The following is a 21,269-nucleotide window of genomic DNA, read 5'->3' as shown; positions in this document are numbered from 1 at the left end:
CACCCATGGGAAAGACATGACAATTAAAGCTTAAAGATCACAGCAAGACAGAATTTCACATGAGGTAACAGTGCTTCACTGCAGCAAAAAGGGCTTAGGAGGGACAAGCCAATGAAGAGGACAAAACCAAGAAAAAATAGGAAGGTGCATTCTCTGCTATAGTGGCAGCCTCTGTTATGCAGATATCATATACCTTTTAAAACAGCTGCAGGAAAATAAAGGAAGGAGGTACAGAAATTATCTGAAGTATGGAGATGTGCACTGCAGCTTAAATGCTACCAGCTGTCAATCTTTTCATAAAGAAAACTAATAAATTACTTGATCTGAACATACCAAAGGAAGCCAACAATATCAGGTGCTCAAGGTGATTCTTCAGTCTAGGATAGCATAGCTAAATAAAGAACAATCACAGGACGCTAAGGATAAACACATTCAATGAAAAATAGAAGGAACATAATACAGGAGGAACACAGTGCAGAAGGAACATAGTGTATAAAATCCACTCATACGGGGACAGAAAACAGAGCACAGAGTTCCACCAAACCCTACAGAGCAAATATTTGGTCTACAGTGCTAGTCCCTACATTGGCTGAGATCTCTCAGAACAACTAAATCAGTCTTGGATTTAGCAGAAGGGTACTCCTAAAGCAGGTGGGCTGGAGAGCAGCTCTGCAGCATGCATTCCACAGTCTGACATTGGAGCCTCTCTGACAGGGGACACGTGATGTTGTAATGTAACAAGTATTGCAAAGAACCAGACTATTCTCTACCTTCCATTCCCTTTAAGTTTTCTAGGTATTTTGCTTGTGTTCAGCATATTAGTATACTTAGTACTATTTAGTATTATTTATGAGTTAATACTCTCAAGTCTGTACATCTCTGCACATGGACACAGCAGGTTCTTCAGGTATCATTAAAGATGACTACATATGGAAGGCTTAGTTGAGCCAATTGTAAGGTGGGCAGCCGAGGGTTTGCAGGACTGGCATTTTGGAGTTAAAGTGTCTGAATTTTCCAGAACTCCTGTTGGAAGTACTTAATGGGTGGGGGTTTTTGTTGGGTTTTTTTGTTGTTGTTGTTGTTTTGTTTGGTTATGTTTTTTTGTTTTATTTTTTTTTTAGCTAGTCTGTTTTTCTCTCTCTATCATTTACGAATACTAAATAGATTCTCAGGTACACTACAAAATACTTTGTATGTTGCACTGAGACCTAGTGAATACAATCAGCAAGCAGGTCCCTGCCCCTGACTGATTGCTACTAAAGCAATACAGCCTTGAATAAAAGTTTGCTGAGAAAGAGAATTCCAGCAAGCTGGCTCAAAAGTTAGCTATTTGATGAAGAATCTGATTCTGCCAGGAAAAGTTAGGCATGTACTGGGAAGACCTAACAGATTCAGCTGCCTCATAAGATGACTTAATCAGAGGACTGCTTAGCACTTGCACAGTGATTGGGTGTAGGTAAGACTTGACTGTTGCCTAGAAGCTCACACAGCCAAGTAAGGCAAGTTCTTGATTTAAGACATGAAGAGAATCAAAGTGATATTTGGGTATGAACTAGCAGAAAGACCTATTTATTCCAAGCTTGAGAAGCAAACTGCTGCTACTTATTTCTACACAGTCTTTCCATGGCTCTGTCAAAGGCAATCCTTTGACTGGGCTACGTTCTGCATGTATATTTTTCAGGGTGGGGAGGTGGGGGGTTGGGGATGGAATCTGACCAAAACCACAAATAATTAGTGTTTCTCGAAGGAAAAACAGACATCAAATAGATGTTTCTAACTTACCTCTACGATTAACAGGATCCTTAGCCACATATGCAATATAGTCTGAAGTATCCTGTCAAAAAATGAAGATATCTACAATGAATGCAAAAACACATTTGCACTGATTACAGCAAAAGATCACAGTCTAGAGTATGTACAGTCCATTGGGCAGAGCCCCAAATGGCATATTTTGCTCTACAGTTGCATACTTCTTAAACCCCATATAAAAGTTTATGGGTTTTTGTTACTAATTGCACCTCTTTCCTTTTTACAGAATGTGATCTAATGCAGCAGAAGTTTAAAATCTCTTCTATCAATTAAACAAACTCAGCAGGACTTGGCCCAGGTCTCATTTAGGAGGGAATAGAATTACAAGCCCTTGTGCTCAACTACACAGAGATTTTGGTTCATAACATGAATAATCATCTGGGTCTGTGGCAGGAAGAGTGGGAGTAACAGCGCTGCTCCTCAGAAATACTGAGCAATGGCATTTATTCGTGTGTGACAAGCAGGTGTTTACTTTACTGCCATATGGCACAGAGGTGCTCAGCCCCTGCTTGGCAATATCCCTGGATGCCCTCCCCCCGCCACACCTGTTGCCACATGCCTGGTGGATTTTCTGGCAAGACCACACAGACATTTTCTTAGGGAAGTTTTTTTCTTCCTCTCCTGCCACCCCTATGCTCCTGTGCACAAGACTTCCATCATTATGCGGATGAAAAAGAAAGGCCTGGATTTCTGGGAAACACTCAGACCTGCTTATATATCTGAAAAATACCATATTGCCTTGATGCAACCAGGAAGTCCTGCTTAGATCTACTATTTCCTGATATACCTGGCAAGTCAGGTATAGCTAAACCCAAGGGATATACAGGATACATCTACCCAAACCCTTTTCAGGCGACTGATCCAAGATCATTGCCAATTACACCAAGATCTAATGTCATAATAAACATCAGTCTTCAGCTAAAAGACAGACTTCTTCAGCACAGTTTTTTCTAGGGCGAGCACACACCACCAGCAGCCATCCAAAACAAATCACTGTACTGAATGTCTATACAATTTCCTTCCTTCTCCCTAAAGGAGAGAGCAAGGGAAATGATGAAGCACAGTCATGGCTTCTGGTGACAGATATGAAACCAAGTCATTTAGTTCATCAGACACAGCAGCAGTGAGGTTGGTCTGTTAAAAAAGCATAGCCCTACCATTTTGTCTCATAATTTCTTACACATCCTGTGGCCCAGTGTCTGGGCAGTGACTACAGTGGAAATAAGGGTGCATATCAACAAGTAAGAGGAAAACATAGATGGCTGTGTCTATGGTAGCAAATAATACAGAGCACTTGTCTCAGTGTACTGGTTTCTCATAGCATGCCTGAAACTCTCTGAGGGACCAGCTTGGCATTGATCCCATGAGACCACTATGAGGGAAAAGAGTGAATGTGTGGGTGCAAATTGCACTGCATTATTTATTTCAGGGCCAGAAAGAAAAGAAAATGGGCCACAGATCAATTTATTTACTACTTCAGGCATAGCTAATGGATACATTTATGCCTGAGTAAATCCCAGACCTATCTCATAGCTAGCGTGGGTGTGACAGTCTGAAAACACCTACTCCTTGTTTCATTTAGAGCTCTGAGATTCAAGCTGACTATGACAAACCATTAAGGACCTAAGGTGGGCACATTTCAGTGTGGCTAAGTTAGAAGACCCCCATCCAAAAACTATACGGGGATTGGCTGATGCAGCAAAATGATCTTTGACATTCAAGGACTAAAAAAACATATGAATGATATATAATTTTCAGCCTAAAAACATTGCATTGTAGTGCTAAAATTTGGATGTATTGCTGAAACTGAAAAACTACTGCCTTCAGGGGCGTCTGAGAGACCAGCCTTATCAGACTTTATGAGATCCTCCACTCCAAAATTTCAGTTGATATCTCCAAAAACAGATGTCTTGCCTGGCAGCCTGGAAAGAGCCACCTGAAATTACTGTGGAGCAAAGTTGTTTAGTGTATCATAGGAGAAGCTGAAGTGAGCTAAAGTGGATTGAGAACACAGCCTTGGAAGTGAAATAAAAATGGTTCTGAAATGGTGTGTAAAAGGATTGGGTAGAAAGATTTTTAAGCTCCCATATACTGACACAGCCAGAAGCTGACTCACTGCAAAGGGGAACATTGCAAAAGTATATATGGTGTTCAAGCTGTTCTCCAGGACTGTGGAACACTTCTCCAGGGGTTATATTTTAAATAATATAATTAATGCTAAGGGAGTGGGAGGAAGGTTGTAAAGCTAATTGCCATCACAAATGGGAGGCAGATATCCGGAGCAGAAAGGTTGATGGGATAGAGAAGTGAGAGTAGTCTCACCTCCTAATAAACCAAACTACAAAATAACTTCAGAATAAGATAATCACTTCCTGAAGAAACATGGGCACAGATCTAAGCTTCCTAGGTCACTATGGCCTTTCTCCAACCAGTTTAAAACTCATATAAGGAGATAAATCATTGGAATGGAGCCCAGCTGTGGCTAGGACATGCAGTTTGTTGGTGGCAGTCCTCTAACAACTGGAAGTTATTAAGGGCTGATAAAAGTTATGTCTAGATGGCTCTCTGATGTGTAAATCACATCCTTACATTTTGTCATCTTGTACATGCACCCAGGACAAAGGAACTAGCCACTTTTTGCACAAGCTTTTGGTTTAAAGTTGTTCCTTACTAGACCAGAGATAAGCTTGTAGAAAAACATTAGATACCCATACCTATTTTCTTCCACCCAACACCAGAATGAATTCAAGCAGTAGTCTTATTGGGAGCACAAATTCGTAATTTCACTATACCTTGTAGGCTCCCTTGCACCATGCAATTTTATTTCTCTGGTGGCTCAATGACTCAGTAGCAAGATTTTTATCTCTCTAAAACATTTGGAAGAGCTTGTTTACTCCAAATCCAGAACTCTACTGCTGTTCCTCTCCTCTTTCCTGGTAAATCATTTCATCAGTGGGCAGTGTGAAATGGTGTTTCCAGGACCTAGCATTTGGGATGGCAGATGGGCAGTAAAGAATCTTCTTACGGAGGCAGGGAACTGTGCTAATCACTCCTCTGCCCACTTCAGGAATTGTTCATTTACAGCATCCATTGCAATCTGTTGTGTTTCAAAGCTGCTGTTGATCCATTTTTTGTTCCCCAAATTATTGATATTGTGTCCCTTCTGTAATTGCACTGAGCTCAGCAAAGCTATACTAAAACTGAAATTTGTCTTTATGTTTTCTGACAATAGCAAAGTGAATAGAGAAAGAAAGCATCTTCACGTTAACAGAGTTGAAATGAGAGAATTAATTCACAAAGTAGGCTAGAAATTGCCTTACCTGTAGTACATGACTGATATATGACAGATAATCACATGATGGATAAAAAGGAACTCATTCAATTAATCTAAGTTTAAAAGCTTTCGAACCTCTAAAGTAAGATGCGAGCACTGTCACTAATTTATATTTTTCTCCTTGCTTCCTGAGTGACAAATACTTTTCAAGCCTATTTATTAATATACCTTTGGATGAACAGTTTATAAAAATAAGGAAAAGTACAATAAGCAGGAATCTGCCCTTTGATCTGAATGAATAAAATTTGTAGGTGTATCTAAAAGCTTTGCAAAACAGGAGAGAATGATCTGTGCTTTTCCTGAAAGTCTGTCTTCAAGCTGCATGACTGTAGCAAATATACCTGCAGGCAGAATTTTGCACAGTCTTCTCAATGTACACTTACAGTTGAGAAGAAAAAAAAAGAAAAGCATGCATTACTATAAATACTATAAATACTATAAATACTATAAATACTAAAAACATAGCTGCAACATATGCTATTACTGTGAAAAGCGTAAGATAAAAAACAGGATAAAAATCCATACAATGTCCATATGACTATTCCACATTACTCTGAAAAACAAAGTTTCTATATGAATGCTTACAGCCCCTTGACAATTTTTGTTTCAATCATTCAAAGGGAAGCATCTATGAATGCTTGTCAGCTGTTCCCCTCAAAGAAAGCTCATTGGCAATGATCAAGAAAATTTTATGAAAGAAGAAACAGGAGCTATTGTGGTTATATTTTTCTTTTAGTAAGATATGCATTAAATTTTGTCACATGAGCCTCATAAAGCTATGTCTTTGTGGGAGAAGGCTTTAGAGAAATGCTTACCGGATCACCTCCAGACGCAAAGGAGATAGATTGCATATGGTGATTTGCTATGATCTGTATGGATCAGAAAGAATAAGTGTGAGTCAGATGGGTTTCTTACCAATTGCAATTTTGATTTCTTTTGTTGCTTGTATGCTGGTGAAAATCCAAAATCAAAATTTCCTACAAGGGCTTCAAAGAGTAGCATGATAATATAAACAAACTTAAGGATGAATGTATCTATTCTGGTGTTCTTTAAAATATATCAGGACTGCAAGATTGCTAAATGTACTCAGAACTCCAGTAAATCCTACAGACCTGTCGGAGAGTATCTTTGGAGAAATTTTAATCTGCTAAAACTCACTTGCTTTATTACAGATAATGATGAATGAAACAAAAGGTCCTATTCATCAAATCATTTTTCTGCTGATGCCACTCTGGTAAAATCAATGAAACCCTGCCAACCTGTACACCAACTAAGATTCCTAACATTGCATCCAACACCTACTGTGTCATTTTATGTTTCACACATCAACATGTTTACTATATGCAAACAGAATTTTGAATCTAGCTGCAATGTAGCATTGTGGACAAATTCACAGGCACACTCCAGGCCATTTGAAATTCAAATTGCTTATGTACGATTTGAACTAATATGATATTTCTCTGGGAAGAGACAATTTGTCCTGAACCTCTAATAAAAGCAGAACATCTCTGCTATTCTGAGAATTAGCTTACAAAATCTTTCAATAATGAAATAATGTAACAACCAAGAAAGAAAAGGTCATTTGAAAGGAATTTTCACTTGATATTTGAGTCACAGAAACCATGCCAAGAAATTCATCCAGAGTGGGACAGTCCCCCGTTTAGTGCCTCAGAGCATCTGACAACAGAATTAGGATCTTGATTCTTCACTTTGGACAAGGAACCAAATACAAAAAAACATTCTGGAAAACACAAAATATTCTCTGCTAGAAAAATATTCTCTGCTTCCCCCAACCTGCTTCTTAACTGCACTATCAACTAACTTTGTCGGAAAGAAAAAAGCCTGACGGGACTTTCTCTGGATCTTGCTGCTTCACTAAGTCAGGGAGAGGTGACTACTATTTGTAGTGTTTCATTTATGTAAAGAGTACTTCATTTTCAATAGCCCTGCTTGTCCCACAACAGCCTCCAAAGATGTGGTTAGTTTTTAAGTGTACACAGTAGTGAATTAGTGTTCTGTTACTCAGCAGTGAAGATTTCCTTCTCTTTTTCCCCCTTAAAGAACAACAGAATATATAGAACACAGGATATATATGGAAGTTAGAATGTCCTAATAATAGAACTGAACTAATGAAGTTCTGTTACACATTTCATATTAACACTATCTTGACTTGTGCAAATAACCTAAACTTTTAGTTCAGCATACAAAGGAAAAATTATTTCAGATTGTTGCTAAACTAATTTTTCCAAATTTAAGGAAGCTGAAAAGTGCTTGGAACCATTAGTTCATATCAGTCATTTTTTTTAATTCCACAGCTAATTTAGTTTGAGGTAGGGGTATTTCCCACCTCCCCTCTGCCAATATCAAAATACTGAAAAGAGACACAGCAAATTATCAATGCCTTGCATTGCTTAAAAAAAACCAATTCACTAATGTTGGCATAATAGTTTCAAAACCTTTCAATCTATGCCAACCTTAATTTTAAAAAAATAAGCAAAACAAAATCATCTTCCACTCATCCCTGCTTAATATATTCACGGAAATGTTGTGCGGGGGTGCATGCAGTTGCTTTCCTTCTACCACAAGGGCCAGCAACACTGTCTTGTCTTTTCTTTCCTTCTAGATCTGCCAGGGAAAAAGAGGCTATTACAGAAGTTCACAGCCATCCTCCTGTGTGGGGCCTCAGAGGGCAAAGATCCTGGGCCATGCTTATCTGCAAGTCAAATCCTTGGCATAAATAAGAAACAGGGGAGGCCACAGCCAGACCAGGGATCTCTGAGAAACCAGACATTTCCCAGGTCTGCAGCACCCAGAAGAGTCTACCTCAAAAAGAATGGTATGAGAGAAAGATGAACAGTTTTGTCAATTCAGAGAAAAGGCAAAACATGTGGGGGATGACTATTCTCTGAAATAAATTAGTCTAACTACATTTCTGGCCTAGCATTGGCTGATGACAAGCTGACATTCAGGGTTTGGCACTTCCTCAGTAGAGCTAATTAACATCAAGTTCTGCTTCTGATGGCGGGGTAACTGTCCTTATTAAAAGCACTGCTGTGTTGTAAGGCTACAAACTACTGCAGCCAGTCACAGCACTGCTCCCACAGTCTCAGTTATCACTGCAGAGGATTGTGATGTTGTCTAAATAAGGGTAAGAATGAAGATATATGAATGAAAACATAGTAATGAACAGCAAGCTTTTTAATAGACTATAGTCTATATATTTTTTTTCTGATTTTTTAACCCCGAGGCCCCAAAGGACAGTAGGAATTTTACTTTTTCTTCTCTGTATCTGGGCAGAAAGTTACATGCTCTAATGCAATATGTGGTTCACTGCAAATAGCACAGCAGTGACTACACATGTCTGTCTGCTTCCTCTTCATATATACCCTGAGCAAGGATTTTTCTCATCTCATACATCATTCACAAACCACTGCAGCGATTCCCCAAAGTCTGTCTGTACCTTCAGCACTGAAGAAGAAGAAATGAGCTACTTTAAAAAGGCTGCCTTCTCTCTCTAAAAGACTGGTCTTCCACTGCACTGCAAAATCCCTGAGGCTGTATTTTTAGCAGTGCCTCAGAACAGTTTGCCCTTTAAGACTCCAAATGGGAAGAAAACAACAAAATTGGGATGCACAGTCAGTATTTTAGTTGTTGCTCCAAGCACATCCCTTTTACTGCTCTGAAAGTCTGTATTTTTATTCAGTAAGAACTCCCATGACCAGAAAATGGTATTTCACATCATAGGTCTTTTGAAGAGCAAAACTGATCTACCTGAAACATGGCGAGAAAATAATTCATCCAAGTTGTGTTGAATAGTGAAATTAGCTGACTTCCACTATGATTATATTTTGGGTTCATTCATTTTATGACATTATTTAGGAATAATAACTTTGAGCAACTGAGTAGTTGGCAAACAGCAAATAATTGTGCAGCAGGCTGTTCATCAAAAGCCTCACAAATTAATACAGAAGTTACACTCACCTGTTTGGTATCTGGATTCATTAGATTTAAGCTGCTGGTGGAGATATTCAACATTATGCTCATTCCTGCAAACTGAAGATTGCTCTTTCCCAAGATGCTAGAAAGGACTTTGCTTGGTGGCTGTGAGGAGGGGGGGAAAAAGCAGATTTTTGTTCTCTGATTTTTTTTTTTGAATGACCTTCACTGTATGCAGGGTTAGTGGTGATCTTAAAGGCTTCTAAAAAGTTTATGACTTTTCAAAGTTCATTTGATTGCAACAGCTGTTTTCCTCTGGAAATTATTTCTCATTTATACTACTACTACTACTACTACTACTACTATTATTATTAATAATAATAATATAAATAATTACACTAGCCAAGCAGTTCTTCATCTACTCTTGACCAAAAAAAAATAGGGGTATTGTGAGACAGCGGAGTCTCATCTTCACCAAGGAACCAAGTAAGAAGACCAAGATGAATGCCTTCAGTCAGTGTCTTGACAATGTTCTTGTTCTATAAAATTAGCTTCAACTCTTGAACAGAAATCTGTTGTTTGCTCTACATCTCCTGACTGTTCTACCCCCTTGCCACATGGAAAGCGGCACTCCAGTGATACCAATGGAATACTCACAAGATGGGATACAGAGTGTTTTGGACCAGATGACCTCTAACGGTCCCTTCCAACCCAAACCATTCTATGACTTTGCTTGTGGACTGTAAGAGTAGGTAAAAGCCAGATATAGACAAATAAAACCTCTTTATTCTGGGTAAAACACACATCTAAAGATTATCAGAGAATAAGTCTAAGAATTCAATACAGAGGATGTGATAGTATTGATAACTTTTATAGGCCTTTCACCAGGTCTTAGGGTGTTTTGCAGCAATAGAAGTTATGCTGTCAAAGCAAAATTCACAAACTTCTCACCTTTGATAGCTATGGGGAACCACAGAGCTGCATGAGAGCAGCCTCATTCAAGTAACCACAGCCTGTGCTTAGCATAACAGACCAAGTCCTTTAACTTGCTCTACTTGTACTGGTGAATATTCATGCTGGTCATTAGGATATGAAAGCAAAATGAATGGAGACAGTGTTATTCTGCCACTATATTTGCATGTGTCCTAAGCTGTCTGCAACTTTGGATAGTTTTGTTCCTAGCAGGATGGACACACTTGAGCTTCTGTAGTCCTGAAAATTTACATACATTCAATTTTCTCTTCCTTCTGTTTAATTGATTAAAAATTCACTATGTATATGCTGCTCCTATGTAACATGTGCTGCACTATTTCAACCTTTCATGTTACATAGCTAGTACTTCATTAACTTCTCTTTTGAACAAACTCTTCTGAATATTCTTGTATCTCTTCTTTCCTTAATCCTTCATGATTCCCAGGTCATGTCTAAGGATCAGCTATTCACAGTGTAAATAAAGTGTAAAAATTTGGCCTCAGGAAATGCACGTCACCTTAACCAAATTGATATACCACTAATGGCAGAAACATGATGAACGTACAGAACAGAAGGAGACACATCTTGACATTTATCTGAAATTCTGTTGCTCTTTTCAATAACTGATAAGCAACATTACTTCTAAAACCTGTAATACAACAAGGTGTCTCACTAGGCACTTGTAAGTCTATTTACTTATTTTTTCAACTACATTTTGTGTCATTTTGCTTTCCAAGAAGAAAGATACTTTCATCTTCACTTTCAGATTTAAAAGGAAAAGCCAGAGAATCAAGAAATGCCAATGAGATAAATTTGGTGGAGGTGAAACCATAGCCTTAATTTCAGAGACAATTTCCAATTACACTGTGACACATGTTGTCACATATGACTGATTTTACCAGGATATGATTCTCCATTGTAAACAAATGGCATTTCTTGGCGTTCCTTTCTGCTGAGATTCTGCCTAGACGGTGGAGCAGCTGGGGAAGCAGGCGGACCTTTTGCTTCACCTGCTCATCCTCCTGTGCCCAAGAGCACACACAAGAGCTATAATTAACTACTTTCTATGCTTCTTAAAGATAGCATTACATCCCAGCTTTGCTAGCAGGCCTCTGAGAGAGACTGCTGAGAGCCATCAGTGCAGGAGCTGAGCCAAGGCTTTGTCTTCTTCCTGTCTGAAGACTCTGACTCCTAGCACACAAACAAAAATAAAAGCATGCTAATAATGATGTCAGGTACACACTGGACTCACCATCAGGGCTGGGTGCTGAGCATCAGCCTCAGGTGTTTATGGAAAGAACATAGGGAACAAAAGATCACCTCATATGCTCTTTCCATCTCCAGAAATCAGTGATTACCAGACTCATTAAATGTCATCAGTAGATCTATCCTTCAAGAACAAATCTAGTCACTTTCAAAACTATACATGTTTTGGGCTTCTGCTGTATCTTCCAACACCTATTTTCATAATTTACTCATGCATTTTATGAAAAGACATCCCATTTGTTGGTTTTAACTCTTCCACCAGCAGTCTACAAAAAAAAAAAGAAAGTAAAAGGAGGAGTCTTCATCCTAGATGTACTTATATTTCCAGATGCCTACAAAAGCAGATCCTGACCAAAAGGGCAAGTGATAATATACAATGCATAAAAACAGCCAATACTTGAAATCATTAATCATCTGCAATTCTCCAAGCTGCCTTAAAGTCACCTGCCTGCTGTGCCTGGTCTCCACTGTGCTGAACACAGAAAATACAGTCAACTGCACTACAAGAAAAAAAAATACCTTTCGTTTCTTGAAGGCTCTTTTGGCACCAGGCATGGCTTCACAAACACGACTGATTGCTTCCCTGAAGAGACAGAAAAAAGCTTTATGGCAAAAGAATGTGTGGGTTTCTTCATTACGCTTGAAATGCACTGGAGAGAACAGTTTCAACTGTATTTCTGTTCACAAGTGAGGATAGTTAGCAGGTCAGTTAGCTTTGCTTTAAAAAAGAAATGCTTCCTCACACTATTAGAAGGACCTTTTCTCTCTGTAAATTAGAATATTGCTCTTAATACCACCTTTTCAGTCTCACTTTTGTGCATTGCTTAACACCTTCTTAAAAAAAAAAAAAAAGTTTCTTTTGGGAGTTAGAAAGCATCATTTTTCTTACTACTATACTGTGCACTTTTCCAGTCAGAACAAAACCACCAGACTTCGGTATCAGAATCCTAAAATATTCCTGATAATGCGTACATTCTATACAGTACATGAGATGTACAACATTTTAATTTATACTAGTTCAATACAGTCTGAATAGTTTATTAGTGGCCTTATGTGTACATTATAGGGAAAATTATTGCCATCAATATTTTGCTTCAGTTTTTTAACATTGCTTCATTCTTCCCATTGTGCTCAGGTTGACTGGAAGAGATTTACAAAACTTATTTGAATCGATACCTTTTCATAGAAGAGTAACAGTACACCACAAAAACTCTTGAATCAAATCATATTGCTCCAAACAAATCTTACAGTTCCTTTCAGTATTTAGCAATTTATTATTTGAATGGTCAGTCTGGTCAGTGTTTAGAATTTGCTCCTGTACACACACAGGTCTTCCCACTCACCACTAGGTGCAAGGCTTTAATAGGTTTGCCCCACTGCAAGACAGAATGGTTTTACAGGAACAAGCAAAGTTGACTCAAAACCTTGTTTAACTATTTTTAATATGTATTGAGACTAACAGCACATTATATATAGAGAAAAAAAAAATGCAAATAACACATACTTTATGCAAAAGCCCCCAAAACTCAAAACCAAACCAATGAACCAAAAAACCCAACCAACCAACCAACCAACCAACCAAATGGGAAACAATGAACTACAAGATAAAGAACAGTCATAATAATAAAAACCTTGAAATATCATCTGGATAAAGATATAAATTATTGTAACTTTATGCCATATGCCATATATTTCAACTATGTACAGGATCAATATGTGAGTCAGGAGAACAATGTCATACACTGATATCAGCATTCAACTTATATTGGCTCAGCAAATGTGACAAATTATATCAGATGGCAATCAGTAATTGCTATATAGTTATGCCTTGTTTGCTTTTAGCTTGGACCCAGTCCAAGGTTTGAATCACCTGGAAGTATCACATTTTATTGGCTGGGGGAGATGGGTGTTTGTAGGAATGGAACACACCTTGAACCAGGTTTACAGTCCTGCCATTCTGAAGAAGTGTGAGATTTATAGCAAGAGATAGTTAAAAAATCTTTCTAGCACACTATCTTTTCTTCAGGTCTAGAGGAGAGGTTGTTTGTTCCATAACTTGTCTTATGCCTTTTTTTCCCCCTCACTTACATTAAACCCTGCCTTGCATATGCACTCAGACCATTTTACCAACAACACTCCATTTCATGATTCGGCACCTGTATTTAGTTCCCACATTTACCACTTTTTTTTTTTTTTTTACTCCAAACAAGTTAAATTAATTACTAGATTTTCTTACAGAGCAAGTAAAAAGCAGTTGGTTTAAAAGAAAAATGTATGATGCATCTCAGAAAGCACAGTAAGCATCACATAGCTATCACCATGATACTTAGACAAGAGTTACTCCTGAAAATTAAACCAGGGAAAAGTAAATAGTACACCTCTCAAAATCTTACAGTTCCACCAAAATTCACCAAAAATGTTTTTCTTTGACTCAAGAAACTGGCATCATCTTTTACAGAGTCTTCTCTGGCTACTGAGCTAAAACTTGTGGTTTCCTATCTCTCTCTTCTGCTGAAGCAAATCTTTTGGTTTTAATAGAATGGGAAATCAGGCCACTGTCAGTCTCCAGCCCACTTCAGTTTTTCAGACCCATGCCTCTTGCTTCACCAGGTGTGTCTTAGTTTCCCAGGCATTTTGACTGCATGTTGCTCTCACAGAGACATCACCCGCAGTTGTCACCTCCTTGTCTCTTGCAGTGGTCCAACTGGTGCACTGAGATACCTCATAGATTTTGCCTCTCACAGAAAGGACTTGGGTTTCTGAGATATATGTTTGAGGGATAAATTAGTCTATCATTTCCTTTCTCTTCCTATTTGACCCCATTATCTTCTCTCTCTAGTGGCAGCATGGAACTTACAGAAAGACAAGGGGATTTTCAGGCCACTGCACCCAACAAATGTGTGCAATCTTGCTGTTTTTATAGTTTTAGTTTTATAGGAGGGTTGGGTCTTGTAGCAGTTCTACCACTACCTCTCCTGTCTGCCAGCTCCTGATAACCAGACATTAAGTGTGCTACTCAATAGATTCATCTGACTCAAGGACCTTGTTGACCAAAACTGCCACTCGAGCATAGGAGAGGAGATACAATAGCTGGAAAGGATGAAGCCCAGGGCAAGATTCGCAAGTCTTGGCAGAGCAGAGAAGACTTTCAAAAAAAAAAAAAAAAAAAAAAGCTGGAAATCCTGGGCTACACCAGTAAAAAAAAGCACTATACAATTTCCAGCTATCTGTCTTCTGTCTTCCTTTTGGTAAGACACCTCAGTTTTACAGAACTCAATGTTCCCAAAGCCTGTGGGAAGACTGGGAGTCTTTGGGTTTTGAACCTCAATGAACACTACATGTATTCAAGCAACTACAGAGTTCAAATTAACAATGCTTTTAGTGAAAATGCTGGGAACTTCAGAAAACATATTCATAGAGTAATTCTGTGTAATCAAGGTCAGAGTGTCCTGGCAGCAACTCTTTGCATGCCTGCAACAGAAGGCACAGTACTTTTCCTGCGTGGGAGTTAAGGAGTCTAAAAGCAGTATTTGAAGAAAATAATAAGAAAAAGGTTGACTGAACATCTGTCACTGCACTGATATGCATTTTATCCAAGGGCCATCAAGATGATTAGAGGGATGGAGCTTTCCTATGAGGAGATTCTCAGAGAACTGGGATTGTTCAGCCTTGAGAAGTGAAGGCTTTAGAGTGAACTAGCATGGCCTTCCAGCACCAGAAGGGAGCCTACAAGAAAGGTGAAGAGAGAGTTTTTACAAGGGCATTTAGTGATAAGAGGAGGGGAATGGCTTCAAACTGAAAGGGTAGGTTTAGAAAAGACGTTAGGAAGAAATTCTCCACTGTGAGGGAGGTGAGGCACTGGAACAGGTTTTCCAGAGAAACTGTGGGTGCCCCATCCCTGGCAGTGTTCACAGCCAGGTTGCATGGGGTTCTGAACAACCTGGTCCAGTGATAGGTATCCCTGCCCATGGTAGGGGGATTGGAACTAAATGGTCCTTAAGGCCCCCTCCAACCCAAACCATTCTATGATTCTATGACAGTTCCCTGATTACTCTGTTCAGAATATTCTACATCAGTTTGGGGGTGAAGTTGTGCACAGATAGCCAGATAGCCTGGTGATGTGAAAAGGATGGCCCTAAAGGTTTCTTTCCAGCTTACATTGCCAGGTAGGACAGGGCAGATGTGACCATTTTATTTTCAGCAAATCAAATTTGCAAATGCCTCAGCAGCAAAAACATCTGAGAGACAAATCAAGCCCAGGAACTAGGCTGAGCATGCCATCACCTGACCTGTGCATGGAAACAGTTGACTAAGGAAGGCAAAACCAAAAAGTTCTGTATACATCTGCATGGCTAAATATTGCACAGCTTGGAAAAGTTCGATGTGACTAAATTTGCTTCCTTTCTAATAAGAAAATTACTTGACACAGACACCCACTACACCTTTCTAAGCCACATCCTGCTTCATTAGCTAGACTCAGATAAAAATCAGTGTACAGTTATGCCAATCTCTTATAAAATTAGTTACAGTACTGTCTGCAGTAGGGACCACATGCTGAGTTCCAAATCTGCCCAGGAGTATTTTCTACTTTGCAGATGGTCATACTGTGGAGTCATTTTCTTGGCACAAAACATGTTGTGTATTTTGAATATAATTTCAGCATTCAAGTGTATTCAGTACAAAATCACCAATACTCGCTTTCTGAGATTGACCTATACTGCTTTAAAGTGGCTTGACATTTGAGACAGAAAAAAGGACATTTTACATTGCCATTTAGTTCCATTAAAAAGGCTAATGTCCTGGTATCATTCATAGCTTTAGTGATATTTTATTCTGTTATATAAAGTAGTCCACTCAGGAAGCTCGAATTTGTTCCTCTATGAAACATCATCACATGAAAATACTCTTTATTTTTTCGATCGTGCTGTTCCTGTTCTTAATTAATATTATTTAACTGATTCAACCCCAGAGTTCTGGAACTCATATTTCAGGGAAATTACATACACATAGAAAAAGCACCAATTTTCTCAGCATATTTGGAAAAAGTAAAACCATCTCAAATAATGAGATGAGAAAATGTGATTATGTTTTAGTCTGAAATGTTTTGTATAAAAATATTTAAAAATTACCAATACTCTCTTGTTAAGGTATTCTAGCGTCCGTAGTTCCCTAGTTTACTTCTCCCCATCGCAAAAGCTTAGGACTTCACAGGCTGAAAATCACACATCAAAAGACCAACTTTCTAAATGGAAGAACTGTTCAGAAGGTTCACAGTTATTTCTTAACAGCATTAAGTTCCTGTCAGTATTAATCATTACCAAGTATTGTACCAGTATCTTCTGGGGAGAAACAAAGTCTGCAATAAATTTAAAAACAACTTGCTTAAGAGAAAATCAATTTTTTTTAAAAAAAAACCAAAAAAACAGAGACCAAAATTCCATTTTTAGAAGTATGTTTAATAATTGAAATATTTTTGTTCATTTGCAAAACAGGCAAAATGAGCATGGGCTGTCTGAAGTAGCACAGGGGACATTCCCAACCTCTGAAGACTAAACTAGTATTTGAAGTGAGATTGACCATGTCTGGAGGATGCAAGGCTGAAGAAGTAGCTAAGGAGAACGAGTCAAAGGTATGGAAAGGAAGGGGAGGCTAACTCTGTGGCGAACGAGTTAGTTAGAACACCTACTGCCACGAATCCAGAGTACCATGCAGCAACACCCCCAAGGGAAAACCCCCACAGAAACTGGTGCAGAGACCAAGCAATGCCATTTGTCACCATCCTGACTGAAGTGAAGCCTGTCTTGGTGGGAAGCCTGGAAGAAAACTCTTGTAGAAAAAGGTGACATCAAGCAGATGTGTCACACAAGCCAATGTCACTGGTTGAGCAAGGAGACGGTAACTCTTCTTTTCCTTTTTGTCAGCTCCCCATTCTGTTTCTTCAAATGGAGTTTACTCGCATGTAGAAGATCTAAAAGCAGAAAACGAAAGGAAGCTGGCCAATTTAATTTTTGGTTTATTGAATAAACTTTATACACTCAAGTGGTTGGCTTTGGTAACTACTAGGCATAGAATACCACATGTCATTAGATACACAGAATGCAATGTCTAATGATAGTTGTTCTCATGCTCCTGAATCTTCAGTGTGACACTTCCATTAACCTAAGAGAAACCAATGCAGTTTGAAGACTATTGTGCTTTTATCAGCAAAGAAACTCTTTATCCATTGGTATGCTCAATGCTGTTCTCAATATTTGTAAATTACCTAACTTTTTAAGGAATATTTGAGACAATTTGTACTATTTGTACCTTCTTTCATAACATGCAAGTAAGTTTCAGAAAACCAAGTTTCACTCAACAGTAACAGAAAAATCTACCTGATCTTGATGATTTCTTCCAATACAATAGTTCTGAGCAATAGTCCTATTCTAAGAAATTAATTGTATATCCTACTGGCACACCTTAGATATATCTTTTAACTCTGCATGCATATGCAGCTTTTATGAACATAAAGTAAAGGTATATGAAACCTTGGTGTTGAATGCACAGCTACAAAACCTTCCTTATAGACAATCCTCCAACTGTCAAGAATATAATCAATGACACCAAAAACATCTAAAAAAATGTACTTTAACATTTAGATATGCTAAGTAGCTCAATCCTTTAACATCTTTTATGACCTTCTGGCTTTTTTTCCACTCAGCCTGGTCCCTAGCTACTTATCATAGTACTGGTCAGAGAAATGGAGAGAGAATTTAAAACTGTTTTCTGTTGCTAAATCAGGATCATAGTAATCTCCAAACTGGGCCCAGCCTCAGGTCATTTACTAAAATATTTTCTCTCAAGGAGAGATATTAGCAAATATTTCAAAGGCAGACACAGGAAAATTTACATTTTATAATTTTATAATACTAACTGGCTTCATGTCCGAAGCAGGACTTTGGAGACAGGTATCTTACAAAAGCTCCGTGTAAGATAGATGACATTTTATAAGTATCTGGGCTGTGTGTGCCAAGAAGGACTGTTCAGTGTTGATTAACTGTCTGGTGTGGCTGGACACGTCATGTGAACACCACACAAATTCCTTATGCCATTGACTCTTTGTGTAATCAAGCTGCTAGGTGCTATTAGCAGAACTTGAGAGTGTCTTGGTTTCCAGGTTTCTGTCAGTTGATAACTTTGTACTGCAATTTGTATTAAAATCATGTTAAGACCACTCTGCTTCAGGTCCTGCTTCTGCAGACGCATGTGGAGTCACCAACTTTCTGAAAATTCAGGATACAGGGATATCCATAACTGCTTCCCTGACTATTTGGCTTCCAACTTTCCACCTTCTCCATCCTCCAAGAGGCTCTTTGTTTTCTTACAAAGACACATGGACTGGGGGAGCTCAATTAATTGCTCTCTGGCTTTGCATTACCATATATTAGTAAAATTATTCCAAATACTAGGTAACAATTTCCATACTAATACTACATTGAAAAGGAAAAATTCCTGCCTTAGGCACACAAAAACCTATTTATCCTACCCCATTTCTGTGCTAATAACAGCTTAACCAGGAAATGTAAATTATTTTCAAACTATCAGGCACTATAGCTGCCATTGCTCCATTTAAAGGTGTGCTGTATGAATTATAAGGATGCCTCCATCCACTTTTGAGACTCCTTCTTCCTGGTGAACCAAGCAGCAGCCAGAACCTCATGCTTCCCACAGCTTTGACTCTCAGGTAACTGTGCCCAACTCTTCCTGCAACTGCAAATAGTCAATGTGTTCTGCCATGTCCTAAGTGCCACCCCACACCCAGAGTTCACATGGAAGAAGGCAGAGATAAAACACACTCACCTTTAAGCAAGACAGCATGTCAAGGAGGACAGTGAATACAGAATTCACTGCAGATAACAGATTACCTATCTGCCTTCAAAAATCACAGGAGACACATTCTTGCTTTTCAATGTCTTCCACCCCTTTTTTCAGTGATGCTTGCTCATAGTTTCTGCAAACAACACAGATACAGGTGAAACACAACATCAACTGAACTGCTTCATATTGTTTAGCATTGGACTCAAATACAACTCTAAAATTTGGATTTTCACCATCTCTCCTCCAGGGATATTGGCATGAATTGATTTGGCTAAATAATTTCATTTAAAAAGTTCAGTCCTCAGATTTGGAGAGGAATACTTTTCAAGCTGGTCATCCCAATAGAGTTAATGTAGAGGATTGGGATCAGAGTTTGGATTTGGGTCCACTGCAGATAATGAGGTATTTCAGTTCTCCTATCTATTGCTATTAAAACAGCATGCAACACAATATTTTACTTAGCATGGGGATGTGTGACTTTATGATGCTGCATGCAGTAAACTGATGACATTCAATTAAATGCCAGTGAACATGCATTCTTGTAGTACAGATTCAGATGTACAACAAACTGTGCATGCAACATCTAATTCAAACCAGTGAGTAAATCACTCATGCATACAAACACAGAAGTGAGGACTCATTATTCTACTACAGCTTTAACAATAAGCATACAAACATATTACATGAGCTGCAAACACTGTACATGTTGCAAAAGAATTTTACCTGATTTTTTACTTATTTTTTTTACAAAAAGCCTGAAGGCACAAAGGGCCAGGCCACAAAAGCTTAACAGTGGCCCCTTTCTATGATGATGTTGGTAGGTTTCAGATGAACTTTAACCACTTGCCACCCGTGGTTAGCTCAGTAGTCTTGTCTGCTAGTCCTCCTCTTCCTCCACTATGTTGAAAATTAAATGCTTTTGTTTCTCCTGCTGCCCAAGAAAGTCGTCTTGACTTCTTATGTGTTTCTAGAATTATCACTGGGTAATTAAAGATGCAACACGTGGCTTCAGCTGGTTTTGATTTATCATTATGTGTAACTGCTGACCGTTGTCTGGAGCATCCTCTTATTTGCTCAAGAATTCACATGACATTACATTCATTACAGGAAAGAATAAATACAATACAACTGATGAATACTACTCTAGTTCTTCTATTTCCCCTGTAGTGAGAGAATCTTGAGATTTCAAATGTATAATGATAAAGGCAAAAACTGTTAGAAATTTTACATAACTGTTCATTTTTTCTCCAACTCAAAATTAGGGCAGTAATACCAGTGCAAGGCACCACCAACGTTATTAAGATCTGATGAAGAGTATGCCAAGTGAAAATGTTGCTCACTGCTTTCACATACAGATAAATGTATTGCTGCAAGTTTTAACATATTAGTGTACAAAAAGTGAAAAGGCAAAAGAAACAAATTACAGGATAGGATAGGTTAGACAGCATTAGATGGCACAAGTCGATATTTCACAGGACTGCAATAAGGAAAGACTACTGAATAAACTATTTACTCTGGGGCTTTGATGCAGCTCCTGAAATTGAAGCCAAAGTTCTTCATTTGTCAGATACATCCATGCATGCACACTGATGTATATACTTTCCTAATGCATTGTAACAGCTGTGATTTTCAAAGCCATTCAAATAATCTACACAACCTTTTCCCATGAATTCCTTATCTGTAATTCACCAGATAAGTGGAAATCTCAGTCCAATTTTTAAGTAATTTCTAAGTGCTCACTCAATAATTTAAGTGCCATTTTCAAGCACCTAATTCATTTAATCACAGAGTTGTCTGTGACTGGGACTAACAGTTTGTCTAAAATAATACTAGGAGTTTTCAAGCAGAGCAAGAGACTACATGTCTTACCCTCTCATTACTAAGCCCCACAAGTTTTTTCTTCTAGGAGTTGATGCTGCTTATTTTACTTTGGGGATTTGTTCATCCTCAAAGCTGACAGAGACATAAAGCAAGATACGCAATAACTGGAAGGCAGAAAAAAGGGCAAATTTAGGATTCCTAATAACTGACTTCCTATGTTTAAGCTCTGCAACACAGAGAAAAAGTAAGGTTAAGAAAGGAGGCAGGGATAAGC

General features: G+C 38.5%; 1 protein-coding gene across 3 annotated transcripts in view; it reads right to left on the bottom strand.

Moving 5' to 3' along the window:
- The window catches only part of SHC3 (SHC adaptor protein 3), a 57,747-nt gene that overhangs the window by 16,949 nt on the left and 19,529 nt on the right, over positions 1–21,269 (bottom strand). For 2 of the 3 annotated variants that reach the window (XM_023944911.2, XM_023944906.2), the window contains 4 exons: positions 11,837–11,900; positions 9,125–9,244; positions 5,959–6,012; positions 1,783–1,834 (listed from right to left, as the gene is read on the bottom strand). In XM_023944911.2, coding sequence (XP_023800679.1) covers positions 1,783–1,834; positions 5,959–6,012; positions 9,125–9,244; positions 11,837–11,900 — 290 coding nt within the window. The remainder of the gene's footprint in view (positions 1–1,782; positions 1,835–5,958; positions 6,013–9,124; positions 9,245–11,836; positions 11,901–21,269) is intronic. The other variant, XM_023944907.2, reaches the window with a different exon arrangement.

The sequence above is a fragment of the Cyanistes caeruleus genome, chromosome Z (assembly GCF_971803275.1).
Source record: "Cyanistes caeruleus chromosome Z, bCyaCae1.hap1.1, whole genome shotgun sequence".
Taxonomy (NCBI): Eukaryota; Metazoa; Chordata; class Aves; order Passeriformes; family Paridae; genus Cyanistes; species Cyanistes caeruleus.
This window is presented reverse-complemented; position numbering and strand designations above follow the sequence as displayed.